The sequence below is a fragment of the Nyctibius grandis genome, chromosome 5 (genome assembly GCF_013368605.1).
Source record: "Nyctibius grandis isolate bNycGra1 chromosome 5, bNycGra1.pri, whole genome shotgun sequence".
Classification (NCBI taxonomy): domain Eukaryota; kingdom Metazoa; phylum Chordata; class Aves; order Nyctibiiformes; family Nyctibiidae; genus Nyctibius; species Nyctibius grandis.
In genome coordinates this window covers 35,294,251-35,314,258 of record NC_090662.1, presented here as the reverse complement: position 1 = coordinate 35,314,258, position 20,008 = coordinate 35,294,251, and the positions used below count along the sequence as shown (strand labels likewise).

Here is a 20,008-nt window from a genome sequence, read left to right as displayed (position 1 = left end):
AAAGTGCACCTCCATGACAAAACATAGTGATTCAAAGTGCTGCTGCCACAACCATAATCTTCTCAGCCTTCCTTTAATCCATATTCCCACTCCATGCCCAACCTGGCATTGATATTCCCTCTCAGGCAACCAAACCCGTAGATAATTATTCAATTGATTGTGGTGGGTTAGCATGCAGGACCAGCTCACTGAAGAGTTCAAACATCTGAAACAGTACCAGGGAGAGGGAAGGACTGGAATGGCACCAGCATAGATAGGTTTAAACTGCTGTGGAAATAGATTTTTACTGTAGGAAGATCAGTCTCCTTACTGCATTCATGACATTTATTTATTTATGATAAATAAAATATGTCTTTTGGCAGAATTTTAGAGCAGGTAAAGTTAGCATCAGTAAGACTCAAAGAAGTAATATTTTTTTTTCCTAAAAATAATAGACATATCTAAGCAACACTGAAAATACAATATTCTTGCTGTGAATAATAAATGTAGACGCAAAGACAAATTTTTAAACAGAATACTGTTTAACAGAGACAGTTTTAGTATGGGATAAAAGTAACAGTAGCTGAAGAGAGAGTTTTTGAAGAAGATAATTCACTGCTTGTCACTTCAATCTCCTCTGTTAACATAATCCTTTGCCTTACTTAGATGATCCTTGTACAAAATTCTGAAAAAATGCATCAAGTAAGATAAAAATTGTACAACACATACTGAGTTTACTACCTCATCAAACCTGAACTGGTTTGCCCCTCTATTCTGCTCTCGTGAGACCCCACCTGGAGTACTGCATCCAGCTCTGGAGACCCCAGCACAGGAAAGACATGGACCTGTTGGAGCAGGTCCAGGGGAGGGTCACAAAGATGATCTGGGGGATGGAGCACCTCTCCTACGAGGAAAAGCTGAGGGAGTTGGGGTTGTTCAGCCTGGAGAAGAAAAGACTCCAGGAAGACCTTATTGCAGCCTTTCAATACTCAAAGGGGGCCTATAAGAAAGATGGGGACAGACATTTTAGCAGGGCCTGTTGCGACAGGACAACAGGTAATGGTTTTAAACTAAAAGAGGGTAGATACAAACTAGATAAAAGGAAGAATTTTTTTTACAATGAGCATGGTGAAACAGTGGAACAGGTTGCCAGAGAGGTGGTAGATGCCCCATCCATGGAAACATTCACAGTCATGTTGGACGGGGCTCTGAGCAACCTGATCTAGTTGAAGATGTCCCTGCTCGCTGCAGGGGGGTTGGACTAGAGGGCCTTTAAAGGTCCCTTCCAACCCAAACCATTCCATGATTCTATAAGTCAAGACACTAAAATTCCTTTTCCATTCCACTTCCAAATTGCATAAACATGCTCTCAAACATAATTTCCAAAAATAAACAGGCATACTAGACTAGGTAAGGCAGGACTTCATTTAACAGTGCAACTGTAAAAGTCAGATTTCAGAAGAGAAAGACGTTCCCACAGCTGGCTGACACAAAACTGTTGTGTATCATGACATCAATACTCAGTTCCACTTAGAGAAAATCATTTGTTATCAACTCACAAGCTAATACCACAAAGCTTCACATACAAGGGAAAGAACCTTGTATGGTTATGCAAATAGGTATCATGAAGAAACGTCAAGACTAACATTAAGAATAATTTGTTAGCACACAAAAATAGAATCAACTTTTAACAGCGGCATGAGATAATGGAATTGCTTTATTGATGAACTTTCCCTCACATGTAGATCATAACACACTCAAACACAGCCGTAGGTGGAAATGACATCTCAAAAGTCTTCTCTTTGCAGCAAAATGCCTAACAAAAAGATGCCTATACTGTCAGTAACACCAAACTTTTTCCTCTCCTCTGCTGAAATTTACAGCACATCTCATTTTGTCAATTAAGGAAAAACGCAACTTGCATTCATGTAAAGAAACAACATCTAAGCAAAGCTCACCCTAGTATTCCCACCCTCTCTCAATGGGAATTAAATTCCCTGAAATGTTTAGTATTTTCAAAATATAACAAACAAGTCCTCAGAACATAACAGATAAAGCATTTATCTTCCGAAGGGAAATTATGTACAAGTCCTGTGTGACAACACTCCCCATCCTGAGAAAGCCATGACTACATTCATTAAGCCAGTTCATGGGCTGCTCGTTGAGAGGATTTAGTTAGATGTCCACCTTAACAGTAGTTGTCTGGATTTGAAGGGAGACTCCCTTCTCTTTCCTTCCCCATTGTCTCTCAGTACCTAGCTGTTTTTCAACATATTTGTTAGGAAACCTTCCCAGAATAATCAAGTGCTATCCATGGGACTCTGCCTCATTATTTCCCAATACAGCATTAACTTGCTAGTTTGATACCATCTACCACCTGATTATAATGTTAGCTATAACACTGGACCAGACGAGCTTGCTTTTTAAAGTCTTCTTTAAAGTGAGCTGTTAGCCAAGACATTAGGGCATACAGGTACATAATCTTATCTTTAGGCATGTTGCCCCATCATACATTGTAAACAGAGGATCTTCGTTCAGTTTATTAGCATTATGTAAACATCACTGATAAGATGAAAATTAATCATCTTCCCAAAATGTGACTTAGTTTTAAGCAACAAATCAACGTTATTACAAAATTTAACTGAGTTTGCACACATTACTGAATTTTTCTTTACATGTGTATCATAACATACTAATAGCTGCAGCAAACAGTTCTCATGCAATAACCACTGCTAAAAAATACAATGATGACACCGATTTCATATGACAATTCACAACCTTACAAAAACTGCAATGGAAAACAGTTGTACACACAAAAAGGCATAGATCCTTAAAACATAACATAGCTTTGGATCAAAAGCAAGTTGAAGAAACATACAGAATCACAGAATGTTAGGGATTGGAAGGGACCTCGAAAGATCATCTAGTCCAATCCCCCTGCCGGGGCAGGATTGCCTAGACCATATCACACAGGAACGCGTCCAGGCGGGTTTTGAATGTCTCCAGAGAAGGAGACTCCACAACCTCTCTGGGCAGCCTGTTCCAGTGTTCGGTCACCCTCACCGTAAAGAAGTTTTTCCTCATATTTATGTGGAACCTCCTGTGTTCCAGCTTGCACCCATTGCCCCTTGTCCTGTCAAGGGATGTCACTGAGAAGAGCCTGGCTCCATCCTCATGACACTTGCCCTTTACATATTTATAAACATTAATGAGGTCACCCCTCAGTCTCCTCTTCTCTAAGCTAAAGAGACCCAGCTCCCTCAGCCTCTCCTCCTAAGGGAGATGTTCCACCGCCTTAATCATCTTCGTGGCTCTGCGCTGGACTCTCTCTAGCAGTTCCCTGTCCTTCTTGAACTGAGGGGCCCAGAACTGGACACAATATTCCAGATGCGGCCTCACCAGGGCAGAGTAGAGGGGGAGGAGAACCTCTCTTGACCTGCTAACCACACCCCTTCTAATACACCCCAGGATGCCATTGGCCTTCTTGGCCACAAGGGCACACTGCTGGCTCATGGTCATCCTGTTGACCACTAGGACCCCCAGGTCCCTTTCCCCTACGCTGCTCTCCAACAGGTCTGTCCCCAACTTGTACTGGTACATGGGGTTGTTCTTGCCCAGATGCAGGACTCTACACTTGCCCTTGTTATATTTCATTAAATTTCTCCCCGCCCAACTCTCCAGCCTGTCCAGGTCTCTCTGAATGGCTGCGCAGCCTTCTGGTGTGTCAGCCACTCCTCCCAGTTTTGTGTCATCAGCGAACTTGCTGACAGTGCACTCTATTCCCCCATCCAAGTCATTAATGAATATATTGAATAGAACTGGTCCCAGTACCCACCCTTGAGGGACTCCGCTAGACACAGGCCTCCAACTGGACTCTGTCCCATTGACCACCACTCTCTGGCTTCTTTCCTTCAGCCAGTTCACAATCCACCTCACTACCCGATCATCCAGACCACACTTCCTCAGTTTAGCTGCGAGGATGCTGTGGGAGACTGTGTCAAACGCTTTACTGAAATCGAGATAGACCACATCCACAGCTTTACCATCATCTGTCCACCGGGTTACGTCCTCATAAAAGGCTATCAAGTTGGTTGAGCATGACTTCCCGTTGGTGAAGCCATGCTGAGTGCCCCTAATGATCCCCCTATCCTTGATGTGCCTAGAGACAGCACCAAGGACAAGTTGTTCCATCACCTTTCCGGGGATGGAGGTGAGGTGAGAATCATGAAAACATCATGAGAAAACATGATGTTTTCTTAGTAAGAAAACATGATAGTAGCTGAGAACCACCATGACGAGAACTAGGATTTTTTGTTACCAAATTTGGTGTGTCTACTGTAATTGTTGTCAAATAAATACTTACAAGTCAATTTACTACCTAGCTGTTCTTCATTCAACAACAATTCAGGCTGGGTTTTTAAGAGTATCAAAAATGTTCTTTGAGAAGATTATAACAACATGTCTTTAGTCCAAAGAATACTTTGTTAATCCTTTAGAGTCACAACATAGAGACTATATTTAAATGTAACTAAAACATTTCAAAGGACCGAAGTATAAGAAATACCATACGCACAGAATGAGACTGAAGTTACTTATTTGTAATTATGCTTTTTGAAAACAATCTTACTCAGTTTTCTCTTATGGCTCTCAGCAGGAGTTAAAACAAAGACTTAGAACCCTTCTAAGCATCATAGAAAAAGTAAGCTCTACTGCATGAGGCTGTATATTTACAAGCTCAGCAGGGCAGAAAAAAAAACTCACATAGCAGTAAGTTCTGCTAATTTGACAGCTCCTGCACATAGGAGAAACTTTGAAATGTTTTGATTAGAAAAACAAAGCTTCCATGACACCATTCTGAAATGAAATAGAACAGCCAGAACCCTCTATTACCAACAACAGTCAAAGAAGACTCCCATCAACTAGGAGGAAAACAATCATAGCTCAGACTCCTGTGGGAGGTGCCAGGGTCCTGGTTGAATGGTAGGAATACTGGCACTGACCTCAGGAGCTCACCAGGAGAAAAGATTAAGAAAAAAAGAAATTACATGATCAATGCAGCATATATTATGTCTTGAAAGTTTAAACTCCTTCCCCTCGACCTAAGATGGAAATTGCATAAGCAATTAAACCAGAGCTCTGCAACATCCCCTAGAAGGAACAAAATTATCAGTAAGCAATTTTTGAAAGCAGACATGTTTTTTAGAACTGGAATGAGAAATTCTGCAAAGAAATAACAGAAAATAGATCTTCAATAAAGATCACAGTCAACCATTATGCAAATAAAAATATTTAAAAATTAAAAGCAACCACTCAACAACCACAACTAGCTGCCAGTAAAAGCAACATTCACCTTTCAGAATAGACCCACGATTAGTTGAAACATGCAAAAAAATCCAGTTGAAAATAAGAGGAATTTTTACCTCCTCCCCATATTTTTACACTGTAAGGTGGGGGCAAAAAAATTCTACAATTGAAACCCTGTCCACCAGTCTCCTTTTCTCCCCATTCTCACAAGTGACAAACATTTCAGAAGTGGAGTGACCACAGTCTTGCTTTGAATGAAGCTTCTAGTGTAATTCTAGATACAAAGTAGGTCCCACCAACATAAATAACAGCAGCAACTCAGTTTGACATAATATTCTTAGTAAGAAAACAGCCAGTGTTCACATATATAGTTTTAAGTTTCTAGTTTCTAAGTTAAATGGAGGAAAGAGATTCATCACAGCAACAAAACCAGACTGGTCTGAATTGAAACTTTTTCACTTTCAATTGCATTGACTTGCAATAGTGGACAGTCCTGAATTGTTCTTAATTATACATAGCCTTCAGTACGGGGCAGTTTCAAAACAGAATCACAGAATCATCTTGGTTGGAAAGGACCTTTAAGATCATCGAGTCCAACCATTAACCTAACACTACCAAGTCAACCCCTACACAATATTCCTAAACAATATCCCTAAGCACCACATCTACTCATCTTTTAAATACCTCCAGGGATGGCGACTCCACCACTTCCCTGGGCAGCCTGTTCCACTGCTTGATAACCCTTTCCATGAAAAAATTTTCCTAATATCCAATCTAAACTTCCCCTGGCGCAACTTGAGGCCGTTTCCTCTCGTTCTATCGCTTGTTACCGGGGAGAAGATACTAACACCCACCTCACTACAACCTCCTAAAACGCTAAGTGATATCTTCATAAGAAGATTTGAGTTCTTAAAATCCATTCAAAATAAAAACCCATCGTCCAAGGCAACCCAAAGCATTAGGAATACACTTAGACATATATAATTTTGGCCAAATAACAAAAATCAAATTATAAAACATAAATCTCAGTTTGCAAACAAATTGGTTGTCCCAAGCACAAAAGAGCTAAAGAGGCAGTGGAGCAGAAAACAGTCCTCAAAGAAAATGTAGCAACTACTGAATCAGTAAGACTGCTCCATAAGACATGAAGTGTGATCTGAAGTCATCAAATATTTAGTGTAAAACAAAATCTACTTTTAAGTTATCTATTACCTATTATCTTGTTCCAAAAAGTTCTAACCCACCCCTTTACCCCCTCAAAATATCATAAGCCAAGGTGAACAAATTTAGCTAGCAGCTTAGTACAATGGGTCTTCTGAACTAAAGATTCCAACAGACAAGCCCTTGCCTGGAGTTGTAGACAGGTATAACGAATCTACCTCAATGACCTATTATAAGGAAACTGTAATTTCGTATATGAATAAACAAGTTACTCTAGTAGTTTGTGTGAATACCTGAGAGGGTCAATGTTCTGGCAGAGGTTTTACTTATTTATTTATTAAAAGAAAAAGGCATGTGCTAATGAATATGATTAGAACTCTGCTTATCAATCTCTGTCAGAAGCATGACCATTTTCTTTGTGTGATTGCCATATTTATTTCCCTCCACACATGTTTTTTAATAAAGAATGAGGTTCTTGTATGTTGTCCCTTAAGACCTGTCAAATATTGCAACAGAACAGCAGACTTATGTACATTTTTAGCACCATCTCATAAATCCCTTTGGCTAAGTTTCTCTTCTATAAGCAAGACAAAGATCAGTTTACATTACAAGAAAGTTTAAATCCAAAGCGTAAAGACCTCCCACAATATAATATGCTGTTTTAAACAAGTATAAAATATTTAAACAGGTTCACTGTTTCATTCATTAAAGAATACATACATGGGGCAGTGTTGAACAAGAAACAAGCTACCCCCTGTAATTCAAAGGTGATTGCAAAGTGATAATGTAAAAATAACTGCCTTGGCCTATGACATACCTGAACCCTCAATATTAAATCCTGCTTTATGGAGAGTCAGTGATCCTTAACTTCTATCTGGAGACTCTCTCATCAAGAGTGATTTTGGTTTAAAATAACCATTCTTGCCAAAGGACATTTTTTTTCTTAATGTACAATCTTCAGACCACTCCTCTAGAACATACTGTCATCACATACTGAACCTGCAAGGGGTGAACCACCAAATGGAAGGGTAGTTGAAGCAGAGATCAGAAAACCATGATTGCTGGGCTTCTATCCCCCACTTCACTACGAATTTTCTCCATGGTCTTCAGTAAACACAATCTCACTGTTTACGCATCTACAAAAATATGCTTTACCATCCTAAAGTGGTACCTTTAAGTTTTATGTTCAGAAAGCCACATAGAATTTTCAGAGGAAAGGCAACATGATATTGATTTCAAAGATTTCCAAAACAAAATATAGAACAGACTGATAAATCTTAGTTGTTCACAGATCACCAACTGTTTAAAATTAAGTTTCAACATTTTGCCAGACAGTTTTCTTTCATTTCTAGCATCAAAATTACTTTTTTATTATTTCTATTTATTACAAAATAGTTCCTATGCACTCCACATATAACCAGATCTATTTTATATACACAAATGCATTAGTATTGAAGACTGGACCAAGACTACTTCCTCATTTCACACAGGAAAAGGAAAAAAAAAACAACCACCAACGAACAAAAGAACACACATAGTAAGCAAGTTTCCTTCATTAACAAAGGAAAACTTATTTATAAACAACTTGAAAGGAATCATTCAAAACGTCCTGTGTGAACCACTTCTCAGGAGTCTGTATTATATGAACCAACATTACTACTGACGCACAGTACTTTGTCTACAAATATGGTAATCCTTATTTTACAAAAAATCTGGACCTCGGATAATTTTAAGGATCAGATTTAATGCATGTATAGTTGGGATTTACAAGTGCGTCATTTTGTAAGTTCTCTTTGAAGATGAGTCTTACCCATCTTAAGTTGCCAAGTTTCGCATATTTCACATCTTATGAACTCAGTTTGGCTGAAAAAAAAAAAGAATGAAGTAATGCTCTGTGCACTCAAAAGGATTAAAATTTGGTATGACTAAAGTGAACAGCAGCTAACAATCTTCTAAAGCATTTCATACTGAAAAGTTCATCTGACTTCATAAAAATGAACTTGGATTCAAAATCCATTGCAATAAGGCCCATACAAAAGTACTGTAAAATTGGAGTTCTTCAACAAATAACAGCATAGTTCCCTGCAATTTTTCAAAAATTCTGACATGTATAAAATAATTCGAGTGCTTTGAGTGAGTTTGATATATCACTAAAGGCAAGCAATAACACAACCCCAGAACTGATCAACATCAGTAAAAGATAAATGTACAAAGAAGTCGTGTTATTTGATCTCTACTCCTCTCATAATTTCCAAGTTTCACAATTCTCATAGCATCAGCGACCAAGACGTTAAAACTGTCATCATGCGTGCAGAAAATTCTCTGTTCTCCAAACTAAGAGATTCTGCTTTGATGTACAATTCTTTATACATGCCAACTAGGCTTGAACCAAGAGGCACTTCAAATCAAGCTGTGACGGTAAGGTTACACAATTCACATCAGTTCTTGGAGCTCAGAAATCCAGCAAGAATCCCTTAGGTCAGAACAAGAGAAGGGCTAGGAACTCATTTTGAAATCTATGCCCAGCACATCCTCTGAATTACTTTATTTTTTTACATATAAAAAATGATATTACCATAAAGAAGTCATGATCAGGATGAGAGCTGTTCACTGAGCATAGTATAAAATAGGGCTAACAACTCTCAAGAATTGAGCAGTCCAGGAAAGAGCAGAAGGATGAGCAATGCTCTGCTCAATGGTAGATTATTGGCAAATGACAGCTGCTTGGAAGCTCCATAAGAAGAAAGAAGGCAAGAAAAAAGACAGCTAAGGCAAGCGGTAGAACCTCAACAATCTTCTTGTGACTCATGGAGAATTGTTCCTGGTCAGCAGACATATCACAGCTCAAGCCACAGCTATGCAATTGCTAAGTAAGCATGCACTCCCTGTTTTTAAGTAAAATGCAAGAAGCTTAAAAAAAATATCTATTCCACAAAAGAAATAACTACAGCAACAAAAAAGACCCACCCCAAAAAAACTAACAGATGGTTTCTTCAACATAGGAAACTTTCACTCCCCAAAATTCTGCATCATTTAAGGATTTTTGATGTTCCAGCTAAGCAGCTTCTTTTACTTTGGGAGAATCTCAAGTAATGTTTTTCAGCACTCCAAAGACAGACAGAGGCAACAAAAATGGAAAGAGTAAGAGATCAGAAACTACTTTTTGACAGTTAAGTTGCCAAAAATCAAAGCGGGAAAATGTGAATGATTAATGCTTAAGAGGAAATGCTAAACATAATATTGACAACAACTTCTTACAGCACATTTTTAGCTGCTGAATGAGTTTTTTAAAATACTCAAGAAAACTGATTAATTATGCCAATAAAAGAGCTATTCTTTTTAGAATTTATAGTCACTGGAGTGACTATGAAAGCCCACTAACTTTAGAAGTCTCCTGAGTGTCTTTAGCTTCACAAATCTAACTTTGTACTATGTTTTAGCTATGTTCCATGCAATTTTTTAAAAAGTACTTCTGGTTAAAGTAATCTTAAATCTCCTACTACCTCAAAGGAAAAAAAAACTCTTTACATGGACTCCAGAAGAACTTATCCAAAATAACTTTCTTCATATCAAAAGAGAAAGCATTTTCACATATAATCATTTTTAATCTCATGTTTTATAGTGCAAATGTCTTTGAAATGGAAAGTAATTAGCATTTTCACCACAGGAGACAACATATACCAAGTACTGTACTTTGATTTCCTCTGTTGAGATCCACTACATGGCTCAATAGTGAGGGGGAAAAAAAAAATCATAATTAAGTTTATTACCAAGCATGTAATGCTACAAGTGTTCAGCAGTCTGATCACAGTATTTGACATTCAAGGTTATTTATTACTCCTGTGCTCTTCTGTACAACCAGACTTCTGACATGCTAACACATTTATATACTAAATCAGTAGGGCTTCATTCAATTGCAAATACATTCCCCATACCCTCAACTGAACCAAATATCTCCATGAAGTTCTTCCACAGTGCTATTGCAGTTATATAACAGTTACATATTCTGAAATATATAATAAGGACTCAGATGAGACTATCACCTACCACACAACACATCTTTAAAGCCACCAGCAAAATGAGCTGACATTTTATCCACACATTTTAAAAGGAAGAAATCAGAATGCTTTAAGACAATCTTTTTGACCACTGGGTGCCACTCTTGTTCTGTGTAAATTAAACTGCCTGGCACTAACAGTCTTCTCCATCTTTTTTTTTTTTCCCCAGCTTTAACCAACTCTGATTCTTCTAAAGTGGGAGGGCAGTAACTTTCACACAAGTTTCTATAGAACACTTACTATGTTTCAAAACCCTTTACTGTTGCTTGTAGCCCCAAGAACACACTTTTGAGAGAAGTCTAGTGAACACATACCCTTATGGTATATGAAGGGGTTTTTTTATGGTGAAGTTATGTAACAACCTAGTTATGCCATGTCTAAATCATCACGTTCAAAGGAATAGCTATTTACTGCAACTGTGTAGCCTCGTAGCACTGTATTGCCATTGCTAGTAACAGCTCCATATTGAGTTTGAAGGCCTCAAGACTGAGGCTCCGAGCAAGCTTGTCAGGCTTGCTCTGTCTGAGCATTTCTTGACCTGCCTGAAGTCTTTTTTTTTTAACTTGGTACAGCTTTGACAGCAATTTTTCTAAGTGACCAGCTAACTTGTTTTACTTTTGTTGATCTTTGTATGGTACAACCATCATTTTATAAAGACAAGGAGTTATTCTATGTAGAATAAGATATTTATGGCTAACGACATGATGTAGTATATAGAAATACAGGCCTGGTTTAATAGCAGACACCTTGCGAAGTGGAAACACAGGATGTGGCATATAAAGTACAGGCATGAGATGACAAGAGATGGGGGCACAGGCCTGGCACTGGAAACTCCTGGGCTATAAACCATTCATCAATGGTCAGATGGACAAAACTAGTTTTAGGGATAACAAAAAGAACAAGGAAAATAGCATATCACATATTCAAAAGGCACCATATATGGTAAATTTTGCTGTAATGTGAAGCTGTAAACCAACAAAGAAAGAACAAACATGTAAAAGCATGTTAACAAACCTAAAAATGACCCCAGATGCATCTTAGGGTGAGGAAGAAGCAGCCATCAAATTCCACAGAGCAAGAGTGAAGATGCTGACAACTCACTGTTTGACCACCACTGACCTTAAGACCCAGAGAAGCAGGTGAAGAAAGAGGTTTAGAAACGAGAAGTGTGTACAATAACCCAAGCAAAATTGATGTCATTATTATTGAAACTTTTTCTGTATAGACATATTGTTTCCATAATAATTAGATTTGAACTAATAGTGATTCTTAGACAGCTAATATTTCAGTTCTTGAACTAATAATGATTCTTAGATTAGACTTAATATTTCAGTTATACTAACAATTTTTGTCTGAATAATGAAGGTGAGTTTGATCCTTGTCCATAAATTTTGCGTGTAACACTATCCTGTGCACTTTATTTATCATATCAAATAACCCCATATCAAACATGACTGCAGGCACATGGTATGTTACAGGCCTACTGTTTAATACTATTCCTTACATTTCACGGATGGAAACCTGAGGTACAGACTAAGCGCTCACAGAAATGACTATGATGTATGATGGCAATACCTACTTATCAGTGCAGCTGAGAAAACAGAGGGGTCAGAACAAGGCTATGGTGAACTTCATAACCCCACTATCCACCCCAGCAACCTTTAAAATGGCGCAGGTATCTTTCCACAATATTGTGACCCCAAGGTACTGCAGTCACAGAAGTAAATATTAGACCAAAGAATTCTCTGGAGTCATGTAAAAAGTGTGACTGATCAGGGAAACAACTACATAACTTACAGTCTCAGGCTAGTATGACTGATCGGGGAGATGCACTAAATTACTTACGGTCCCAGGCTAACAACCTAAAGATGCTATTGTTATGCCTCCTATCCTCACTAAACAAACACTAAAAGAGAGACTTTCATGTCATACCATTTATTTAATTTGTATTTCAAACAATATAACTAGAAGTCATTTTCCCACTATCATCTTTTACTTCAAGACATTCTTTCCCACGCCCCGTCATGTCATTGCTCTGCTCTACAAACTGTTTTGATAATAAAGAAAAATGCCCTAAATAGTCCCAGACTATGCATGGCACTACTGTAAAGTCTTACAAAATACCTGTATTCAGGCTGCCGACTCATAGAATGATCACCCCTTGGCCATCTGTATCCTGATTCATCCTGCAAAACATACGTGCGAAACAATTGTGCGACGTGTACCTCAACATCAGATGTGAGGTACAGTTAGTTGCCAAATGTCACTTATTTACTGCAAAACCAAAGCATTTAATGAGCTAAAAGAAAGCACTAATCATTCACAGCAAGGTTCCTCTCAGTTTATTCACTCTACCCTGTTCTTATTTTCTTCCTCTATCAATATTAAACAGAGCAACTTTGAAATGCTGTACAAAACACAAAAACTACAAAAATCTCCAAACTATATACATGGACTCTGACTTAAAAAAAAAAAGAAAATTTTCCTCATTGAAATGTAAATTATCCTCACTAGCTTGAAATTACAGAATTTCAAACAGCTGGGCTGAAGGAGGCAGCAGTATTGCCCTTTCAAAGGGACCATAAATTTTGTACTTAAGTGTAGCTACTGGGGAAAAAAAAATGCATTCAACACCATGACAGAATTTAAATAAGTGGAGAACTCTGTGAATTAGAAGGATAGGCAGACAACATTCAACAAACTACATGTGCAAGGACTTGTTAAATAGAAAGCTTTTGCAATCATTCCTCTATTCATCCAGAAAACCTTGCACTGCATTACAGAGAGGACTTCTGGCCACTTCTGTTTTCCCCAACCCTGAGCTTTCCACAGAGCTGGACAAGGGCTCTTTTCTAAGTCAACAGAGTAGCTAGGAACCATAAGAAGCAGCAAACAGGTATTACCATATAATCACAAGCATCTTAGAAGCACAGTGACTGCAAAAAAGGATCAAGTATCAAAACCTAAATGTTTTTTCTATTAATTCTATTTCAGTTTATGAGAACAGTGGTAACATGCTCTGTCTGAAATATTTTAATTGTTCAGTATACAATCATTAGTGAGAAGATAAACATCATAAACACGTGGGAAGAATCACCTTACGTACACCTCGGTGTGGAGGGCCACTTCTTCGGTCATGGGCAAAACTGCGACCCTCTTCATAGCCTCTGTACTCAGCGTGACCGTAATCATCATACCGACCGTAATTCCCATCCCCAGGTCTTTCGAGCAGTGGTGGTTTCTTGGGCACAACGTTTACTACTCTATGGTAATCATCCTAAACCACAAAACAAAAAAAATCATATTGCTTTTAACAGGTGGAAATCTATGTAGTGAATACACAAAAGTAAAAACAACAAGTTATTTCTAAATATGGGACTACAATAATCTTAAAGCTGAAATAGCACAGGGGAACCACAAACATTAAAAATCATGCCAGTCAGATGGTGGAATATCTTATTAAATCTAACTGGATATCATTCAGATGCAATCCTTAGGCATCACAAGTTTAATTACAGAGGAAAAATTCTCAACATGGTTTCAGTTTCTTTTGGAAGTTGAAAGCAGTAGCATTAGCTACTTTCTAAGCATCAGCTACTTTCTTTTTTTTAAGCATTAGCTACATATATTTCTCAGAGATTTTTATGTTAACTTAGGAAAGTAATAAAGAAAGTTACACCTGTAATGCCTGTAAAAAAAGAGCCCATTTGAAAATACTATCAATTTTCTTAATGTCAATAACATCCTCCACACTATAGAGATTATAGTGAAGACAGTCCTTGCTTCATAATCTGAATAGATAAGCACCTTCTCAATACAATGCAGTAGGTGATCTGAGGATTCAAGCAACAGAGAGAGTTTTAAACACTCCCGTTTTTTCTTTTAACACGTTTCGGATAGCTTTTCGCTAGAATGCAAAATTAATTTATCGTATTTCCTCCAAATGAAATGTCATACACCATCTACCAATTAAAGAAATCCTTTGTTTATTAAGCACAAATTGCACAGTTGCAAAAGACACAAATTCAATTTTCTAGAACCAAGTATTATGTAAGCCAACTGCAAATAAAAAGCAAACAAAAACTTGAATGCAACACCTTAGTATTTCAGGTCGTCTTCTTTTAGCAACGTATTTTTTCTATGGGCCTTAAAAACATAAGCTATAAATGCAGAGACTTGAGTTAGCATGTGCAATTTGAAGTGGGGGAAAGAAACTCAAACTAGCTTTTTCAATAGTAGTAGAAGTCACGATCTAATCCACCAACAGTTTTTGCAGAAAAAGACATTAAAGTCACAAACTGCTAAATATTGTCATGCAAAAAACAGTTCTGATTTCAGAGACCACCCAACAAATTCACAATCCAAAGCCGGCCTACAGCCATACCGATGCAAAGCAGAGACTACATACACATTCATACACAGCTACGATGCTTGACCTACCCTTACCTCATTGAACATCCTCCACGTCTTTTTTTTTTAGTTTGGTGTCTTACAAAGATGTGCTCTGAAGCTAAAAGAAAACCCCTTGTGCTTTTATCTCACCCAGAAGTCCCCACCACATAACTATACTGACATACAGAGGGATAGTCACATGAAAGCTCAAGGTGTACCCACTTATGGTTAATTGCTTGCCAAGTGCTTGCAACGTTATGTTGTTTACCAGGATCTGAAAGCATGTGTTTCTACTACAATCCATACTTGAAATATAATCTGTCGTAGACATTTTCACGTAATTGTTGTAGAAGTTCTCATGAATTAAGAAAATAAGAATCAATAGAGATGAAATAGAATTAAGAATAGAATAATTAATATAAGTCTATCTGAATAAACACAGGTGGCTTTTCACAATCCATGAATATTATTCTCAAAGCTCCTTTGTATAATCCTGACCTATGACTGAACAAATCATCAGTCAAGCTTAATGATTTAATGAGTAGCTAAGCAGAAGTAGGCCTAGAAGTATTAATTTCTGATGATTCTAGTAAAAAGGATGTATGGTTAACCTTTTTGACCTTAAAAGAATATAGAATACTTTGAAATAAGAATTAGTAGAAATAAGGTTCTAAATAGACTTTAGCTATTTTAGGTTAATATTTAGGAGATGTTGGCAGTGGAAACCAGACTCTGGTCGACCCCGATCAAGATGGGACGCTGATCACAGCAAGAACATCAAGGATGGGGTGTTGACTGAAGCCGAAGTGGAACCAGAAGATAAAGATCAGCTGACCAATGGAGAAGAATGGACTTTTGTAGACTCTTAACAAATGAAGAGGAATTGAAATAGTTAGTGAAATTTTAACAGAAGTTCGTGAGAAGTTTGTGATGTAACTACTTATTAGTTTCTCTATAAACTGATAGTGAATTTGAGTCAGGTACCATTCACTGCAGTGGTGGTCCAACTCTGAGTTGCTTCAATAAAGAATCAGCAAACCCAGAGACCCAGACTCTGCCAATTTTCTTTAACAATAATTAGCACCCGGGTTAGATGAGGACAAGTCTCTTGCTCTCTCAAACAAGAGATACTTCATTCTGTATCATCAGTATGTCTCAGTTCCAACGCACTAACCCATCAGCAAATGCTAAGTGCGTTCATAGATTGAATAAATTAATTCCATTTTACTTGTCTAGTCAAAATTAAGTCAGATCTCTATATGTCAACACAGATACAATTGCACAGGCTTACAAGGACAAAAACTGCCTGCCAACTACCTTGAATCAGCAGTGCGGTATGAGAAGGAGCTTCATGTCCATCCTTCAGTAAGGCAGAGAGACACCAGATTTCGTTTGCCCAGCTACTGGAGGTGTTGTTTTGGTGCAGATCGACAGTATTGATTGCGATAAATGAGTGTATACTGCTAGTCCCTTCATTCCCAGTTCCAAACACTTGTAATATAGAGCTAGCATTGATTTAGTTAATTCTTGTATTAAAATGAGTGCATCACATCTTTTAAATTTTAAAGTAAATTTTCATAATGCATATGCCATGCGTTGTTCCCTGGACAGACTGAAAGACTAAAAGAATTTAGGAATGTCACTATTGTAATAGTTAAATTAAATAAGCAATGTGTTAGTCAAGCCAAACATTGATTAAAAAAAAAAAAAAAAATCTGTAAAATACATTCTGCCTTTCCTCGTGTCCTATTGCTGATAAATATTTTGGACAAGCAGAAGACTAAATGCTCTGTGCAAACTTATCTAATTTCCACTTTGCTGAAAATGCAGAAATTTTGTTGTTGCCTGTAAAGACAGTTAAAAGAGCAGCTAAAGACTAATACACTACACAATAGAGAAGACTACGTAACTAGTTACCAAGTTACCAACACTGGTACGCTTCCAAAACGACAAGCAGAAAATATGGTAGAGGGAACCCAGAAAGTATGCTAAATCAGCTATGCTATTATTCCAACATTTAAATGAATTAAAAGAAAAGCCAGATAACAGGCAGAGGTACCTGAAATCTTATTTTGCCAAATGTGCATTGCACAGCATGTAAACAGAACTATCAAGAAGTATTCTTAAAGTTCTACTGAAGGTGTAATAGCTCAAAAGACAAAGCTACAACCTGTTTTCTTTCTTCTTTAAAGACTTCAGACACAGGAAGAAAAAAAAAGTTACCCAACTCTTTGGCACAGAGATTTTTCTAAAAGCATTTAAAAGTTATTCTACAGCAGAGTAAGCGTAACTTCTGTGTTTGCTTTTACAAGCATAACATACAGTAGAACTCTCCATGCCTAAAAAGTAGATTTCCATCAACACTCTTCTTGATAACCATTTTCCTTACAAGGCTCCAAACCACAATTTCTTTAGCAAAGATGTATCTTCAACATTTGTTATAAAGATTTCCTTCTATACTTTAAGCATCATAATAAACAACTGCATCACTGACAAGAACAATACTGAAAGTAGTCATTTTACCACCTCAAATCACTTCAAAGACGTATTAGCATAAAAAAATAAAAGTCTGGGGAAAAATATAACATAGTATGGCCCTTGGTTCTCCAGAAGTTATTAAAAATCCTGTGTTTAATAACACAAAGAACTATAAAAAAAAAATCAATTTTTTCACAATACAAATAGTCTAAAACACTTTCAATAGATTTGAAAAAAAATACAAGATTTAATTTTGTAGGCATCCTGTTATCTGTGCAGATGTATTTGCTAGATTGTTGGCTTAAATGAATGAGAAAAGAACAGAACTTGCGTTATACTAGGAACTTAAATATGTACATAAATCCAGCCCTTATGGTACAAGTCATGGTATAAAGGTATAGTATAACGGTATAATGCTAAAGAAACGTACTATACACTTACATCAGGATGAATCCTTGGAGGGGGACGTTCTCTTGGAACTCTTTCATAGTCATATCGTCCTTCAGACCACATTTCATCTCTTCGATATGCCACTAAAGACAATAAAAATCCAATTAGCCAAAACTAGACTCATGAATAGATGAAAGGATAGCGAGCATAGAAATAAAGCTTCCCAGACTTCTCCCAATATAATGTATTATGCACAAGCCCTGTACACACACTTTTTTTTAATTAGCCCCTTTAAAAGTCAGTCTATCTAGTTATAGAAAATAATTAATGAACTTTAAGCAAAAATAACTCACAGTATGTGCAAGAATAACTGAACAACTGGAAATTAGTGCAGTATAATCAGTGTAATTACAGGACTTACAGATACTATAAACAACTCTATTGAAATATATGCATTTTGCAAATACCAGCTGTACATACAAATTCATACACATATACCTTATTTCAATTTTGATATTGCTCTCCTAAAAATAGAGGATTTTTTTTTAAAAAGAGTTCAATTCCTATTTATTATATTGAAGAATTTCTACTTCTTCATATAATATAATAACTTTGAATTCTTTCATCATCTCAACCACTTGGAAAGAGGTTAAAACAGAACACATCATTCAGTTCCTACAGAGCTCTACATTTTGAATATATGAATGAAATGCATTCTTCACATACAGATTATTCCTGTTTTAAATTGAGAGCCAGCAGAACACAAAAATTCCTCTTTCCAGAGAAAGGTGACTTTCATGGTCAAAATTAGTAACTAAATACAGGTGGAAATAAATCATCACCATAAGAGATCCTAGTTATGCTATGTTAGACAACACAAACTTGAGGAGCTGAAATCTTTCTGATGATTATAAAGGTGACAGATTATATACTATACATTGTTGCAAATATATAAGAAATTGCTACAATTTTTCAAAGTTTCCCTTCACAGTGGTAGTTATAGCTAATAAAAATAATAAATAAGAAAGAGAAACAGCAGAACATATTGAGAAAGAGAAATAAACAACATTATCTACTTTCACAAAATGAAAACACTTAACTGGAAATGAGGCTACATAAAAATATTGATTATTACAGATGTTAAGAATTAACATGACAAAAGAGTTTATTAACTGTAAACAGTGGTAGCACTAAGTCAGATAAGTATTTTTGTGAAAAAGAACATTCGCATATTTACTTTTCTGACACTTTTAGCAACTCTGCTTCTGAAGACCCATTCAACTACCTACAAAAAAAAAAACCTGAAGTTAGCAAAAAATGCATATATATTCATAAGTACATTTTTTTCTTTTAAGTAAACCAGACATTTAAAATATAAATCTTTCAACCGCCCGTCCCCCCTGATCTGTCTGAATTAGCACAGAGTAATTCACTGTACTCAATTAAGGAAGAATATGAACTACTCAGCTAAATTCACCATATTAAAAAACTTCCTGTGACAAATTGTTACAGATACAACACTTCCCTAAGAAATTCCAGAGTTTTCTTTCCCTTTTATCATCTTTTATTCACTACCTCAAGTCTCAGTTGTTCTTCCATTTGTTAGCAAAAGCTTTTGGAAGCTACTGTAACTGCTTTCTTAAAAAAACACTCAGAAAAATATTCACTTAACTTATATTTAACTGTTTTTAAATATCATTAAGTACAGAAAAGCAAGGCTCAGTTGCATGTGATGAGACGTTAATGAAAAGTTTGATTTAACAAACGGTTTTCCTTTGGTAATAGATAATAAATCCTGATGAAGTAGCTCTTTCCTCAACTCTAATAAGCCTTTACGTTCAGAGATTTTGACTCTAGCATTAGTACAAATTAATCATAGTATCTTCTTAAAGCGTTGTTCCATTTTACAACAGAGTTGACCTTAAGTATATTCTATAACCAAGACACAGGACCAGTCTGATGTAGCCACAGATTATAAATCTAAAGCGAACTAAACCAACAGAGTTTGGTTGGTCCTGGTTTTGGTAAGGGTAAGAGCTAGAGGGTCTGCTGTCCCTGCCCTCTCCAGCATGCTCCATATGTAACAGTTACTAATTCTGAAACCATTGCTCATATTGCTGTATTTGTTGGTCAGATATACCCATCAGAAGCACCTTCCTGGTACTTCCACAGTAACTGCCTCAACTTTTCTTCATTCTCTACTTCAGAGAATTTTTGCTAAAGCCTCAAAAATTCACACCAGGGGC

General features: G+C 36.9%; 1 protein-coding gene across 10 annotated transcripts in view; it reads right to left on the bottom strand.

Annotated features, from left to right (window-relative positions):
- The window catches only part of PPHLN1 (periphilin 1), an 81,867-nt gene that overhangs the window by 56,115 nt on the left and 5,744 nt on the right, over nt 1–20,008 (bottom strand). For 9 of the 10 annotated variants that reach the window (XM_068402400.1, XM_068402401.1, XM_068402392.1 and 6 more), the window contains exons 2-5: nt 19,000–19,047; nt 17,814–17,905; nt 13,600–13,779; nt 12,627–12,688 (exon numbers count right to left, since the gene is read on the bottom strand). In XM_068402400.1, the coding sequence (XP_068258501.1) occupies nt 12,627–12,688; nt 13,600–13,779; nt 17,814–17,905; nt 19,000 (335 nt within the window). In that variant the 5' untranslated portion in view covers nt 19,001–19,047. The remainder of the gene's footprint in view (nt 1–12,626; nt 12,689–13,599; nt 13,780–17,813; nt 17,906–18,999; nt 19,048–20,008) is intronic. The other variant, XM_068402398.1, reaches the window with a different exon arrangement.